General features: G+C 53.1%; 1 protein-coding gene across 1 annotated transcript in view; it reads left to right on the forward strand.

The window, feature by feature from the left end:
* ccs (copper chaperone for superoxide dismutase) overlaps nt 1-12,972 on the forward strand; it is a 30,930-nt gene extending 17,958 nt beyond the window's left edge. Inside the window, exons 5-8 of the mRNA XM_078202796.1 lie at nt 116-176; nt 2,465-2,542; nt 7,841-7,944; nt 11,686-12,972. Of these exons, the coding sequence (XP_078058922.1) occupies nt 116-176; nt 2,465-2,542; nt 7,841-7,944; nt 11,686-11,839 (397 nt within the window). The 3' untranslated portion in view covers nt 11,840-12,972. The remainder of the gene's footprint in view (nt 1-115; nt 177-2,464; nt 2,543-7,840; nt 7,945-11,685) is intronic.
* The last annotated feature ends 1,879 nt before the right edge of the window (nt 12,973-14,851 follow it).

Below are 14,851 nucleotides of genomic sequence, written 5' to 3' on the forward strand. Positions count from 1 at the left end.
CGAACCCAGGTCCCCCCCAGAACATTAGCTGAGTTTCTGGATTAATAGTTTCGTGATAATACGACTTGGCCGTCACCTCTGCATGGATTAAAGTACGTGCGTCATTCTTTCATAGCTGTGGTGACCACTATAACCCAGGGAAGAACAGGCATGGAGGTCCGGAGGACATAGACCGGGTAAGTGAACTCTGGGGTCCTCTGCTCCCACCCAGAGCGACACAATGACTGCACCTGTCCTGGGAGTGTTTGATGGGGGACAGTGTAGAGGGAGCTTTACTCTGTATCTAACCCCGTGCTGTACCTGTCCTGGGAGTGTTTGATGGGGACAGTGCAGAGGGAGTTTTACTCTGTATCTAACCCCGTGCTGTACCTGTCCTGGGAGTGTTTGATGGGGGACAGTGTAGAGGCAGCTTTACTCTGTATCTAACCCCGTGCTGTACCTGTCCTGGGAGTGTTTGATGGGGACAGTGCAGAGGGAGTTTTACTCTGTATCTAACCCCGTGCTGTACCTGTCCTGGGAGTGTTTGATGAGGGACAGTGTAGAGGGAGCTTTACTCTGTATCTAACCCCGTGCTGTACCTGTCCTGGGAGTGTTTGATGGGGGACAGTGTAGAGGGAGCTTTACTCTGTATCTAACCCCGTGCTGTACCTGTCCTGGGAGTGTTTGATGGGGACAGTGCAGAGGGAGCTTTACTCTGTATCTAACCCCGTGCTGTACCTGTCCTGGGAGTGTTTGATGGGGGATAGTGTAGAGGGAGCTTTACTCTGTATCTAACCCCGTGCTGTACCTGTCCTGGGAGTGTTTGATGGGGACTGTGTAGAGGGAGCTTTACTCTGTATCTAACCCCGTGCTGTACCTGTCCTGGGAGTCTTTAATGGGGGACAGTGTAGAGGGAGCTTTACTCTGTATCTAACGCCGTGCTGTACCTATCCTGGGAGTCTTTGATGGGGACAGTGTAGAGGGAGCTTTACTCTGTATCTAACCCTGTGCTGTCCCTGTCCTGGGAGTGTTTGATGGGGACAGTGTAGAGGGAGCTTTACTCTGTATCTAACCCCGTGCTGTACCTGTCCTGGGAGTCTTTGATGGGGACAGTGTAGAGGGAGCTTTACTCTGTATCTAACCCCGTGCTGTACCTGTCCTGGGAGTGTTTGATGGGGGACAGTGTAGAGGGAGCTTTACTCTGTATCTAACCCCGTGCTGTACCTGTCCTGGGAGTGTTTGATGGGGACAGTGTAGAGGGAGCTTTACTCTGTATCTAACCCCGTGCTGTACCTGTCCTGGGAGTGTTTGATGGGGGACAGTGTAGAGGGAGCTTTACTCTGTATCTAACCCCGTGCTGTACCTGTCCTGGGAGTGTTTGATGGGGACAGTGTAGAGGGAGCTTTACTCTGTATCTAACCCCGTGCTGTACCTGTCCTGGGAGTGTTTGATGGGGGACAGTGTAGAGGGAGCTTTACTCTGTATCTAACCCCGTGCTGTACCTGTCCTGGGAGTGTTTGATGGGGACAGTGTAGAGGGAGCTTTACTCTGTATCTAACCCCGTGCTGTACCTGTCCTGGGAGTGTTTGATGGGGGACAGTATAGGGGGAGCTTTGCAGAAACATAAACGATAGGAGCAGGAGGAGGCCATTCGGCCCTTCGAACCTGCTCCCCCATTCATCACCATCATGGCTGATCATCCAACTCAATAGCCTAATCCTGCTTTCTCCCCATAACCTTTGACCCCGTTCGCCCCAAGTGCTATATCCAGCCGCCTCTTGAATACATTCAATGTTTTGGCATCAACTACTTCCTGTGGGAATGAATTCCACAGGCTCACCGGGTGAAGAAATGTCTCCTCACCTCCGTCCTAAATGGTCTACCCCGAATCCTCAGACTGTGACCCCCTGGTTCTGGACTCCCCCCACCATCGGGAACATCCTCCCTGCATCTACCCTGTCTAGTCCTGTTAGAATTTTATAAGTCTCTATGAGATCCCCCCCCCCCTCATTCGTCTGAACTCCAGCGAAAACAATCCTAACCTGGTCAATCTCTCCTCAGTCCCGCCATCCCCGGAATCAGCCTGGTAAACCTTCGCTGCGCTCCCTCGAGAGCAAGAACATCCTTCCTCAGAAAAGGAGACCAGAACTGCACACAATACTCTCAGTGTGGCCTCACCAAGGCCCTGTATAATTGCAACAACACATCCCTCGCTCCTGTACTCGAAACCTCTCGCAATGAAGGCCAACATACCATTTGCCTTCTTTACCGCCTGCTGCACCTGCATGCTTACCTTCAGTGACTGGTGCACAAGGACACCCGGGTCCCTCTGCACACTCCCCCCTCTCCCAATTTACACCCGTAATCTGTCGTCTTGTTTTTGCTTCCAAAGTGAGTAACCCCGCGTTACCCTGAGCTCTCCCACCTCCTCTTTGCCAAACCTTGCCACTCCATCGACACATCCTCATCGTTGCCTCTCTTGCAGCATGCTGGTGACCTGGGAAACATCCGCGCCAACGATGTCGGGAGGGCAAACTTTCGAATCCAAAATGACCGGCTCAAGGTAAGGCAGCCAGCGAGAGGGGGGCGCGGGAGGGGACCTCCTGAAATCACCCCTGCCTGGCTCACAGCGCGGGTAGTGAAGCGGGTACGAAAGCAAACCCTTCCTGCCTTCCCAGAGTGGGCATGGTTGGGCAAGGCCCCGCATCCGTTGCCCATTCCTCATTGCCCCAATGAATCGAATGCCCCGCTCGGCCATTTCAGAGGGGCAATTCAGAGTCCGACCACATTGCGGTGTGGCTGGGGCAGGTTTAGATTCCCATGTAGGCCAGGCTGGGTAAGGGTGGCAGATTTCCTTCCCTAAAGGACATTGGTGAACCCAGATGGGTTTCTGAAGACAAGTCAGTGATAGGGTTTCCCCATGACTGAAACTGGCTTTATAATTCCAGATTTGTTTTATGAATCAAATTTAAGTAGCCCCAGCTGGGGTTACGGGGCAAGTGCGGGAAAATGGGATTAGCGCGCCTTCTCTGGTCGTTATTGTCGGTAAGAAGTTTAACAACACCGGGTTATTTTGGTCGCAAAAGCCACAAGCTTTCGGAGCGCTGCTCCTTCGTCAGGTGAGTGGGAATTCTGTTCACAAACAGGGCATATAAAGAATCATAGAAACCCTACAGTACAGAAAGGGGCCATTCGGCCCATCGAGTCTGCACCGACCACAATCCCACCCAGGCCCTACCCCCATATCCTTACATATTTTACCCACTAATCCCTCTAACCTACGCATCCCAGGACACTAAGGGGCAATTTTAGCATGGCCAATCAACCTAACCCGCACATCTTTGGACTGTGGGAGGAAACCGGAGCACCCGGAGGAAACCCACGCAGACACGAGGAGAATGTGCAAACTCCACACAGACAGTGACTCAAGCCGGGAATCGAACCCAGGTCCCTGGAGCTGTGAAGCAGCAGTGCTAACCCACTGTGCTACCGTGCCGCAAACACACACAGACACAAACTCAATTTACAGAATAATGGTTGGAATGCGAATACTTACAGCTAATCAAGTCTTAAAGGTACAAACAATGTGAGTGGAGAGAGCATTAAGACAGGTTAAAGAGATGTGTATTGTCTCCAGACAGGACAGCCAGTGAGACTCTGCAGGTCCAGGGGGCAAGCTGTGGGGGTTACAGATAGTGCGACATGAACCCAAGATCCCGGTTTAGGCCGTCCTCATGTCTGCGGAACTTGGCTATCAGTTTCTGCTCAGCGACTCTGCGCTGTCGTGAAGGCCGCCTTGGAGAACGCTTACCCGAATATCAGAGGCCGAATGCCCGTGACCGCTGAAGTGTTCGCCCACAGGAAGAGAACAGTCTTGCCTGGTGATTGTCGAGCGGTGTTCGTTCATCCATTGTCGCAACGTCTGCATAGTTTCCCCAATGTACCATGCCTCGGGACATCTCGGGACAGAGTCTGACCACATTGCGGTGTGTCTGGGGCAGGTTTAGATTCCCATGTAGGCCAGGCTGGGTAAGGACGGCAGATTTCCTTCCCTAAAGGACATTCGTGAACCAGATGGGTTTCTGAAGACAAGTCAGTGATACTTATTGCGTTTACCCCAGTCCAACGCCGGCATCTACACATCGTGACCGTTATTGTCGGTGCAGACTCGATGGGATGAAGGGCCTTTTCTGTGCTCTATGACTCTCTGAGCTGTCCGTAGAATACACTGGGAGAAGGAAAGGAGAGAGTGCAGAATGTCGTGTTACAGTCACAGCTAGGGTGTAGAGAAAGATCAGCTTAATGCGAGGTAGGTCCATTCAAAAGTCTGACAGCAGCAGGGAAGAAGCTGTTCTTGAGTCGGTCGGTACGTGACCTCAGACTTTTGTATCTTTTTCCCGACGGAAGAAGGTGGAAGAGAGAATGTCCGGGGTGCGTGGGGGTCCTTGATTTTGCTGGCTGCTTTTCCCCGAGGCAGCGGGAAGTGTAGACAGAGTCAATGGATGGGAGGCTGGTTTGCGTGATGGATTGGGCTACATTCACGACCTTTTGTAGTTCCTTGCGGTCTTGAGCAGAGCAGGAGCCCCATACCAAGCTGTGATACACCCGGAAAGGATGCTTTCTATGGTGCATCTGTAAAAGTTGGTGAGAATCGTAGCTGACATGCCAAATTTCCTTAGTCTCCTGAGAAAGTAGAGGCGTTGGTGGGACTCTCTTAACTATAGTGTCGGCGTGGGGGGGACCAGGACAGGCTGTTGGTGATCTGGGCACCTAAAAACCTGAAGCTCTCGACCCTTTCTACTTCATCCCCGTTGATGTAGACAGGGGCATGTTCTCCTTTACGCTTCCTGAAGTCAAATTAAAAATAACAATTCCATTTCTACAAAGTCTCATCCAAAATTAAATCCATACATTTGGGTCCACGATGAATGCAGTTTTTATATGCTCTGCTCAGCAAGATGACTATCTCCTTCGTTTTGTTGACATTGAGGGAGAGATTATTGTGGCCGCACCAGTTCACCAGATTCTCTATCTCATTCCTGCACTCTGTCTCGTCATTGTTTGAGATCCGACCCACTACGGTGATGCCAAACCGGTCGTTGGAGGGGGGGGAAGTGGGAAGGGGGGGGGGGGGAGTCTCTGTTGGACTTTAACCTGGTGTTGTGAGACTTCTTACTGTGCTTACCCCAGTCCAACACCAGGCTTGATGGGCCAAATGGCCTCCTTCTGCACTGCAGAGATTCTATGATTCTATCTCCACATCATCTCATCATTTTGTAGACCTCTATCCGGCCTCCCCTCAGCCTCCGTCTTTCCAGGGAAAACAATCCCAGTTTATCCAACCTAATAACCAACACCCTCAAGAACAGGCAAAATCCTGATGAACCTTTGCACTCTCTCCAAAGCTTACACACTAGCAGTGTGGCGACCAGAGCTGTATGCAGTATTCCAAATGCAGCCTAACTAAAGTTTTATACGGCTGTAATGTAACCTGGCAACTTTTATACTCGATGCCCCGGCCGATGAAGGCAACCATGCTATATGCCGCCTTGAGCACCTTATCCACTTTCAGGGATCCATGGACCTGTACGCCCAGATCCCTCTGTGTGTCAATGTTCCTGAAGGTTCTGCCACTGACGACACAAAGATAAGTGGAAAAGTGAATCGTGTGGAGGGCGTAGAAGGTCTGCAGAGAGATTTGGACAGGCTGAGTGAGTGGGCGAGGATCTGGCAGATGGAGTATAACGTTGACAAATGCGAGGTTATTCACTTTGGAGGAAATAATAGCAAATTGGATTATTATCTAAATGGAAAGAAATTACAACATGCTGCTGTGCAGAGGGACCTGGGGGTCCTTGTGCATGAGACGCAAAAAACCCAGTCTGCAGGTGCGACAGGTGATCAAGAAGGCAAATGAGATGTTGGCCTATATCGCAAGGGGGATAGAATATAAAAGCAGAGATGTCTTGCTGCATCTGTACAGGGCATTGGTGAGGCTGCAGCTGGAATACTGTGTGCAGTATTGGTCCCCTTATTTGCGGAAGGATATATTGGCTTTGGAGGGAGTGCAGAGAAGGTTCACCAGGTTGATACCAGAGATGAGGGGTGTTGACTATGAGGAGAGACTGAGCAGATTGGGTTTGTATTCGTTGGAATTTAGAAGGCTGAGGGGGGATCTTATAGAGACCTATAAGATAATGAAGGGGCTGGATAGGGTAGAGATGGAGAGATTCTTTCCACTTAGAAAGGAAACTAGAACTAGAGGGCACAGCCTCAAAATAAAGGGGGGTCAGTTTAGGACAGAGTTGAGGAGGAACTTCTTCTCTCAGAGGGTGGTGAATCTCTGGAATTCTCTGCCCACTGAAGTGGTGGAGGCTACCTCGCTGAATATGTTTAAATCACGGATCGATGGATTCCTGATCGGTAAGGGAATTAGGGGTTGTAGGGATCAGGCGGGTAAGTGGAACTGATCCACTTCAGATCAGCCATGATCTTATTGAATGGCGGGGCAGGCTCGAGGGGCTAGATGGCCTACTCCTGCTCCTATTTCTTATGTTCTTATGACTGTATGCATCATAGAATCCTACAGTGCAGAAGGAGGCCATTCGGCCCATCGAGTCTGCACTGACCACAATCCCAACCAGACCCTATCCCCATGCATTTACCCTGCTAATCTCCTTAAGGGATAATATAGCATGGCCAATCCACCTAACCCGCACATCTTTGGACTGTGGGTGGATACCGGAGCACCCGGAGGAAACCCACGCAGACACGAGGAGAATGTGCAGAGTCCACACAGACAGTGACCCCCAAGCCGGGAATCGAACCCGGGTCCCTGGCGCTGTGAGGCAGCAGCGCTAACCACTGTGCCACCGTGCCGCCCTACTCTCAGCTTTGCAAACTCAAAGCATACAACTCCTCAAAGGGATACGATTAAAAGGACAGAACCTTTCATGGAAAGTTGGCCAATTAAATGTTCAGATTTCGGATTTCCAGCATCCGCAGTTCTCCGATCTTCGAGAAATACAGGAGTTGGGACGTCTTGTTGAAGTTGTACAAGACATTGGTAAGGCCACACTTGGAATACTGTGTGCAATTCTGGTCACCCTATTATAGAAAGGATATTATTAAACTAGAAAGAATGCAGAAGAGATTTACTAGGATGCTACCGGGATTTGATGGATTGAGATATAAGCAGAGTCTGGATAGACTGGGACTTTTTTCTCTGGAGCGTAGGAGGCTGAGGGAAGATCTTATAGAGGTCTATAAAATAATGAGGGGCACAGATCAGCTAGATAGTCAATATCTTTTCCCAAAGGTAGGGGAGTCTAAAACTAGAGGGCATAGGTTTAAGGTGAGAGGGGAGAGATACAAAAGGGTCCAGAGGGGCAATTTTTTCACACAGAGGGTGGTGAGTGTCTGGAACAAGCTGCCAGAGGCAGTAGTAGAGGCGGGTACAATTTTGTCTTTTAAAAAGCATTTAGACAGTTACATGGGTAAGATGGGTATAGAGGGATATGGGCCAAACGCGGGCAATTGGGACTAGCTTAGTGGTTAAAAACTGGGCTGTATGGACAAGTTGGGCAGAAGGGCCTGTTTCCGTGCTGTAAACCCTCTATAATTCTAAATAACCTTGAGTTCTCCCTTTGCCCATTCCGTGGCTCCTCCCCTCGCTCTGCCCGGGGGGGAAATTGGATCCACCACCATGACCCGGGCATGCATGGTGAAGGAAGGTTTGATGGTTGGGTGCATTGGTTACTGGGGGTGTTGACCCAACGTGGGGGCGGGTAGGGAATGTGGCCGTGACACTTTCACCATCCTGTCCATCGCTAAATCCACTCCCCCCTCCCCTCCTCTGCAGGTCGGCGAGATTATTGGTCGCTCGGTGGTGGTTGACGGCGGCGAGGACGACTTGGGCAGAGGTGCCCACCCTCTGTCCCGAATCACGGGCAACTCGGGAGACCGGTAGGTCGGGTTTGGTGGACGGGCTCACCTTGAGGGATGGGGCGGGGGCATCTCTATCCCTCTCTGTACCCACCATGCCTGCTGAGGACTGGCCAGTTGGCACCAGACTCCCTCGTGGATGCATGGGCCATCCGTGGTGACCTACAGGCACACAGCATAGAAACTAGAAGCAGGAGGAGGCCATTCAGCCCTTCCAGTCTGCTCCGCCATTCATTTTGATCATGGCTGATCATCGAATTCAATATCCTGATTTCCCCCTTCCCCCCCATATCCCTCGATCCCAAGTGCGGCACAGTGGGTTAGCACTGCTGCCTCACAGCTCCAGGGACCCAGGTTTGATTCCTGGCTTGGGTCACTGTCTGTGTGGAGTCTGTACGTTCTCCCCGTGTCTGCGTGGGTTTCCTCTGGGCGCTCCGGTTTCCTCCCACAGTCCAAAAGACGTGCTGGTTAGGGTGCTAAATTCTCCCTCAGTGTAACCCGAACAGGCGCCGGAGTGTGGGCGACTAGGGGATTTTCACAGTAACTTCATTGCGGTGTTAATGTAAGCCTTACTTGTGACTAATAAATAAATAAAATTTAAGCTACATCTAATTTCTTCCTGAAATCACACAACGTTTTGGCCTCAACTACTTTCTGTGGGAGTGAATTCCACCACTCTCTGGGTGAAGAAATTTCTCCTCACCTCAGTCCTAAAAGGTTTACCCCCTTCTCCTCAAACTATCACCCCCTAGTTCTGGACTCCCCCCACCATCGGGAACATTCTTTCTGAATCTACCCTGTCTAACCCTGTTAGAATTTTATAAGTTTCTATAAGATCCCCTCTCACTCTTCTAAACTCCAGTGAATATAATCCTCACCCACTTAGTCTCTCCTCATATGACAGACCTGCCATCCCAGGAATCAGCCTGGTAAACCTTCGCTGCGCTCCCTCTATAGCAAGGACATCCTTCCTCAGATAAGGGGACCAAAACTGCACACAATACTCCAGGTGTGGCCTCACCAACGCCCTGTACAATTGCAGCAAAACATCCCTATCCCTGTACTCAAATCCTCTCGCTATGAAGGCCAACATGCCGTTAACCTTCTTTGCTGCCTGCTGTACCTGGGCGCATGGTGGGGATAGGGCCAGGCTAGGACTGACAGCGGGATATACCTCCCTACCCCGTCTGATTCCCTGCGAGCTCCTCATCGCAGTCGAGCTGCCGGGGCTGCCATGGATGTGGAGAGGATGTTTCCACTAGTAGGAAAAACTAGAACCACAGGGCACAACCTCAGGCTAAAGGGACGATCCTTTAAAACAGAGATGAGGAGGAATTTCTTCAGCCAGAGAGTGGTGAATGTGTGGAACTCTTTGCCGCAGAAGGCTGTGGAGGCCGGGTCATTGAGTGTCTTTAAGACAGAGATGGATAGGTTCTTGATGGATCAGGGGTTATGGGGAAAAGGCAGGAGAATGGGGATGAGAAAAATATCAGCCATGATTGAATGGCGGAGCAGACTCGATGGGCCGAGTGGCCTCATTCTGCTCCTATGTCTTATGGTCTTATCTGTTGGAGGGGCTTCGAGGGTTAATTTCCGAGGATTGAGTTGACCTTGGAGGGTCACCCAATTTAAAATATGACATAGATTCCCTCGGGGTCGATAGAGAGAAACTGTTTCCTCCAGTGGGGGTTGGGAGGCAGGGGTTAAGTCCTGTACCAGAGGTTGTAACCTTTAAAATGGGAGACAGGGCATAGGTCAAGAAGCAATTCTTCACAGCAAGGGGTTTGGGTGTTGGGGGTCAACTAGGCCTTCAGATCGTTGGGTAGACTGTTGGCCAAGTGTATTGAGGGATATGGAGCAAAGTGTGACACAAAGAGCAGGTCAGAGGCTGGGAATCCTGCGGAGAGTAACTCACCTCCCGACTCCTTCCAAAGCCTGTCCACTGGGAATCCTGCGGAGAGTAACTCACCTCCTGACTCTCCCCAAAGCCTGTCCACTGGGAATCCTGCGGCGAGTAACTCACCTCCTGACTCCCCCCAAAGCCTGTCCACCATCTACAAGGACACAAGTCAGGAGTGTGATGGAATACCCCCCACTTGCCTGGATGAGTGCGGCTCCCAACAACACTCGAGAAGCTCGACACCATCCAGGACAAAGCAGCCCCGCTCGATCGACACGCTAACCACAAACACTCACTCCCTCCACCACCGACGCACAGTGGAAGCTTTACTCTGTATCTAACCCCGTACTGTACCTGTCCTGGGAGTGTTTGATGGGGGACAGTGTAGAGAGAGCTTTACTCTGTATCTAACCCTGTGCTGTACCTGTCCTGGGAGTGTTTGATGGGGGACAGTGTAGAGGGAGCTTTACTCTGTATCTAACCCCGTGCTGTACCTGTCCTGGGAGTGTTTGATGGGGGACAGTGTAGAGGGAGCTTTACTCTGTATCTAACCCCGTGCTGTACCTGCCCTGGGAGTGTTTGATGGGGGACAGTGTAGAGGGAGCTTTACTCTGTATCTAACCCCGTGCTGTACCTGTCCTGGGAGTGTTTGATGGGGACAGTGTAGAGAGAGCTTTACTCTGTATCTAACCCTGTGCTGTACCTGTCCTGGGAGTGTTTGATGGGGGACAGTGTAGAGGGAGCTTTACTCTGTATCTAACCCCGTGCTGTACCTGTCCTGGGAGTGTTTGATGGGGGACAGTGTAGAGGGAGCTTTACTCTGTATCTAACTCCGTGCTGTACCTGTCCTGGGAGTGTTTGATGGGGACAGTGTAGAGGGAGCTTTACTCTGGATCTAACCCCATGCTGTACCTGTCCTGGGAGTGTTTGATGGGGGACAGTGTAGAGGGAGCTTTACTCTGTATCTAACCCCGTGCTGTACCTGTCCTGGGAGTGTTTGATGGGGGACAGTGTAGAGGGAGCTTTACTCTGTATCTAACCCCGTGCTGTACCTGTCCTGGGAGTGTTTGATGGGGACAGTGTAGAGGGAGCTTTACTCTGTATCTAACCCCGTGCTGTACCTGTCCTGGGAGTGTTTGATGGGGGGACAGTGTAGAGGGAGCTTTACTCTGGATCTAACCCCGTGCTGTACCTGTCCTGGGAGTGTTTGATGGGGGACAGTGTAGAGGGAGCTTTACTCTGTATCTAACCCCGTGCTGTACCTGTCCTGGGAGTGTTTGATGGGGGGACAGTGTAGAGGGAGCTTTACTCTGTATCTAACCCCGTGCTGTACCTGTCCTGGGAGTGTTTGATGGGGGACAGTGTAGAGGGAGCTTTACTCTGTATCTAACCCCGTGCTGTACCTGTCCTGGGAGTGTTTGATGGGGACAGTGTAGAGGGAGCTTTACTCTGTATCTAACCCCGTGTTGTACCTGTCCTGGGAGTGTTTGATGGGGAACAGTGTAGAGGGAGCTTTACTCTGTATCTAACCCCGTGCTGTACCTGTCCTGGGAGTGTTTGATGGGGGGACAGTGTAGAGGGAGCTTTACTCTGTATCTAACCCCGTGCTGTACCTGTCCTGGGAGTGTTTGATGGGGGACAGTGTAGAGGGAGCTTTACTCTGTATCTAACCCCGTGCTGTACCTGTCCTGGGAGTGTTTGATGGGGGACAGTGTAGAGGGAGCTTTACTCTGTATCTAACCCCGTGCTGTACCTGTCCTGGGAGTGTTTGATGGGGCCAGTGTAGAGGGAGCTTTACTCTGTATCTAACCCGGTGCTGTACCTGATCTCTTTTCCCTTGCTCTCTCCATTCTCCCATGAAGGTTGTCCTGTGGAATTATAGCTCGCTCTGCTGGACTCTTCCAGAATCCGAAAAAGATCTGCTCTTGCGACGGCGTGACCCTGTGGGAGGAGCGGGACCGACCAATCGCTGGAACAGGACGCAAGTCTGTGGATCCTCCCGCCGCGAACCTTTGAACTTGCCCGCGTTGGGGCGCAATTTTTGAATTTGATGACAGGAATCCTCTTGAGAATTGTTTTCTTTCTGCGGCGTGGGGTGGAGCGGGGGTGTCGGTTTATGTGGTGAACTTAATCACAAGAACCAGATGTTGACTAACCCGTTGACCCCTGCTGTGACCTCTGCCCATCCATGATGAGGCAAGGCCTGTCCTACGATCTAGGCCTGAGGCCTCACCTTTATCTTGCTTTTTCTGCTCCGGATTTATGTCCCCCTCAGTGTTGACCGGAACACGCACTCTGTTTGATGCCAAGCGGGATGAGGGAGGGAGAGAGGGGAGTGTAGGTGCAGTTGAGAGTTTACCTCAGGCTCAACCGAGTAATGTAGGCCTCAAAGTGCCAACTCAGGCCAGGCCTGTTGCTGGGGGCGACTGCAATCATGTGACCTTCCACCCCGCCATTTGTCCACCTCTCTCCCCTCCACCCCCACCATCTCTTGACCAATCGGGGAAGAAATTGACCCTTCTGTTGGCCAATTGCGTTCACAGTGTGTCGATCAATTCTTGGCCCCCCCACCATCGCCCAATTCCGGGATCAGTAACGGAAGAGGCGGGCTGGGCGTGGGCATGGAGTTGGGAAATCTCGCCCGTGACCTCCAGGTCCGTGAATTTTCCAAGGACCAATGAGCAGCTCTTTCCCGTTGAACCCACGTCAAGCAAAGGCCCTCTCCCGTTGACTGACGGCGGTGGCCTCACTCAGTTTATGAGGCGACGCCAATGGGTGGCCACGGTTACCACAGCAATGGCGGCTATCATTGGCCGTGGGAGGCCTTCCTTAGGCCCTGAAAAGCCTGAGGGAAAACGTACGTTTTTTGCTTTGGAGGCCGATTGGTGCGTCCAACACCAGATCCATCTGGGATAAATCTGTGTGGGAAGATTTATGTTTGAACAGCAAAGAAGGAGTTTAATCTCCATCTGAACTTTCGCCCTCTCCCCTTGAAAAACAGAGTTCCCCTTTAGGTTGGACTGAGCAGATATTTGATGCCATTTGAATTGATTTTGCCTCGATAGGGTTGCGATTATTTGACGTGTAAACTGACCTCAGGATTTACCATGTTGGCAGCAGTACAATAAAGTTCTACGATGATTGTTCAAGAGGAACAAGTTTCTCATTTGCTCTTCCGAGGCCGGCAGCCGAGAGCATTGTTCAACGCACGGCCCAGTGGGTAGAACTCCTCTCCAGAGTCCAAAGTTCTTCGGTTCGAATCACTTCCAGGAGAAACTTGAACGTAAAATTTAGCCAGATACGTCCCGGGCCGGCGCTGAGGGAGTGCTGCGCTGTGGGAGGGTCAGTGCTGAGGGAGAGCCGCACTGTGGGAGGGTCAGTGCTGAGGGAGCGCCGCACTGTGGGAGGGTCAGTGCTGAGGGAGCGCCCGCACTGTGGGAGGGTCAGTGCTGAGGGAGAGCCGTACTGTGGGAGGGTCAGTGCTGAGGGAGTGCCTCACTGTGGGAGGGTCAGTGCTGAGGGAGTGCCGCACTGTCAGAGGGTCAGTGCTGAGGGAGTGCCGCACTGTGGGAGGGTCAGTACTGAGGGAGTGCCACACTGTCGGAGGGTGCTGAGGGAGTGCCGCACTGTGGGAGGGTGCTGAGGGAGTGCCGCACTGTGGGAGGGTCAGTGCTGAGGGAGTGCCGCAGTGTCGGAGGGTCAGTGCTGAGGGAGCGCCGCACTGTGGGAGGGTCAGTACTGAGGGAGTGCCGCACTGTGGGAGGGTCAGTGCTGAGGGAGCGCCACGCTGTGGGAGGGTCAGTGCTGAGGGAGCGCCGCACTGTGGGAGGGTCAGTACTGAGGGAGTGCCGCACTGTCGGAGGGTGCTGAGGGAGTGCTGCACTGTGGGAGGGTCAGTGCTGAGGGAGTGCCATACTGTGGGAGGGTCAGTGCTGAGGGAGCGCCGCACTGTGGGAGGGTCAGTACTGAGGGAGTGCCGCACTGTCGGAGGGTGCTGAGGGAGTGCTGCACTGTGGGAGGGTGCTGAGGGAGTGCCGCACTGTGGGAGGGTCAGTGCTGAGGGAGTGCCGCACTGTGGGAGGGTCAGTGCTGAGGGAGTGCCGCACTGTCAGAGGGTCAGTGCTGAGGGAGCGCCACGCTGTGGGAGGGTCAGTGCTGAGGGAGTGCCATACTGTGGGAGGGTCAGTGCTGAGGGAGTGCCGCACTGTGGGAGGGTCAGTGCTGAGGGAACGCGGCACTGTGGGAGGGTCAGTGCTGAGGGAGCGCCGCACTGTGGGAGGGTCACTGCTGAGGGAGTGCCGCACTGTCAGAGGGTCAGTGCTGAGGGAGCGCCGCACTGTGGGAGGGTCAGTGCTGAGGGAGCGCTGCACTGTGGAAGGGTCAGTGCTGAGGGAGCGCCGCACTGTGGGAGGGTCAGTGCTGAGGGAGCGCCGCACTGTGGGAGGGTCAGTGCTGAGGGTGCGCCACACTGTGGGAGGGTCAGTGCTGAGAGAGCGCCGCACTGTGGGAGGGTGAGTGCTGAGGGAGCGCGGCACTGTCGGAGGGTCAGTGCTGAGGGAGTGCCGCACTGTGGGAGGGTCAGTGCTGAGGGAGCGCCGCACTGTGGGAGGGTCAGTGCTGAGGGAGTGCCGCACTGTGGGAGGGTCAGTGCTGAGGGAGCGCCGCACTGTGGGAGGGTCAGTGCTGAGGGAGCGCCGCACTGTGGGAGGGTCAGTGCTGAGGGAGTGCCGCACTGTGGGAGGGTCAGTGCTGAGGGAGCGCGGCACTGTGGGAGGGTCAGTGCTGAGGGAGCGCCGCACTGTGGGAGGGTCAGTGCTGAGGGAGTGCCGCACTGTGGGAGGGTCAGTGCTGAGGGAGCGCGGCACTGTGGGAGGGTCAGTGCTGAGGGAGCGCGGCACTGTGGGAGGGTCAGTGCTGAGGGAGTGCCGCACTGTCCCTCTACAGCCCTCTGCGGTTAAGAATTCCACACACTCACCTCTCAGAGAGGAAATTCCTCCACATCTCTGTTTTCAATGGACGACCCCCCCT

The sequence above is a fragment of the Mustelus asterias genome, unplaced genomic scaffold (assembly GCF_964213995.1).
Source record: "Mustelus asterias unplaced genomic scaffold, sMusAst1.hap1.1 HAP1_SCAFFOLD_97, whole genome shotgun sequence".
Taxonomy (NCBI): Eukaryota; Metazoa; Chordata; class Chondrichthyes; order Carcharhiniformes; family Triakidae; genus Mustelus; species Mustelus asterias.